This window comes from Daldinia childiae, assembly GCF_008694065.1.
Source record: "Daldinia childiae strain JS-1345 chromosome Unknown Scaffold99, whole genome shotgun sequence".
Classification (NCBI taxonomy): domain Eukaryota; kingdom Fungi; phylum Ascomycota; class Sordariomycetes; order Xylariales; family Hypoxylaceae; genus Daldinia; species Daldinia childiae.
Window position 1 is genome coordinate 1 of NW_022984740.1, and position 882 is coordinate 882.

Sequence of the window (882 nt, forward strand, 5' to 3'; positions counted from 1 at the left end):
TGCTACAACACACGCCAGTTGGATATGGAGGATACCGTTGGTCTCTTCACGGCATTGATGGATATACTGGCTTCCAATGGATCATGTTTTTGACCAGAAAGAAACATGCACTGCCAAAACTAAAGGAATGGAAGGGAAAGGTGGAGAAGATGAGTGGCGGGCATCAAGTTCAAGCCTTTGTCTTCGACAATGGTGGCGAGTTCAAATCAGATAAGACAACTGAATGGGGCACCAAGGAAGAGGTCAAAATCAAGTACACAACACCTTATGCCCATGAACAGAACGGCAGAGCCGAGAAAGCTGGCAAAGATATTGCAGCTGGAGCCCGCACAACACTAATTCAGCTACAACTACCTCAAGAACTATGGCCTCTCTTCATGGAGACTAGTGTATATATTCACAATCTCCTACCAGCACGGCGGTACAACTGGCAAAGCCCAATCCAACGGATGTTCAAGATCATCAACTTGCCGTATGAACCAAGTCTGCGGCATATCCACACATGGGGTTGTAAAGCATATGTCACAATACCCAAGGAAACTCAAGTCAAGAGCCAGAAAATGGCCAACAAAGCAAAAATTGGCAACCTTGTTGGCATGGAAGGTCTGCATGGCCACGTATACAAAATATGGCTTCCAGACGAACAACGAGTCGTCCGAGCCCGTGACGTGCGCTTCCATGAGGGACCCAACAATAAAACCCGTACTGATCCGACGATTGAATACGAAGCTAAACTCGTCGAGCCAGACCCTGAAGGTTCTGGAAAGATCACCTACACAGAAGTGCGGGATGAGCTAGGCACAGACCTAGGCGGAAAACAAACAGAGGAACATCGTGCGGATCCGTCTGGCACAATAACACCAGAAACACATTCAACGGACC

General features: G+C 47.8%; 1 protein-coding gene across 1 annotated transcript; it reads left to right on the forward strand.

Moving 5' to 3' along the window:
* Positions 1–83: 83 nt before the first annotated feature.
* On the forward strand, positions 84–882 carry GL218_09639 (Retrovirus-related Pol polyprotein from transposon TNT 1-94; the record flags this gene model as incomplete). Its single annotated transcript, XM_033586468.1, has 1 exon — positions 84–882. A coding segment is annotated over one exon (799 nt), but the record flags the coding sequence as incomplete, so codon positions are not given.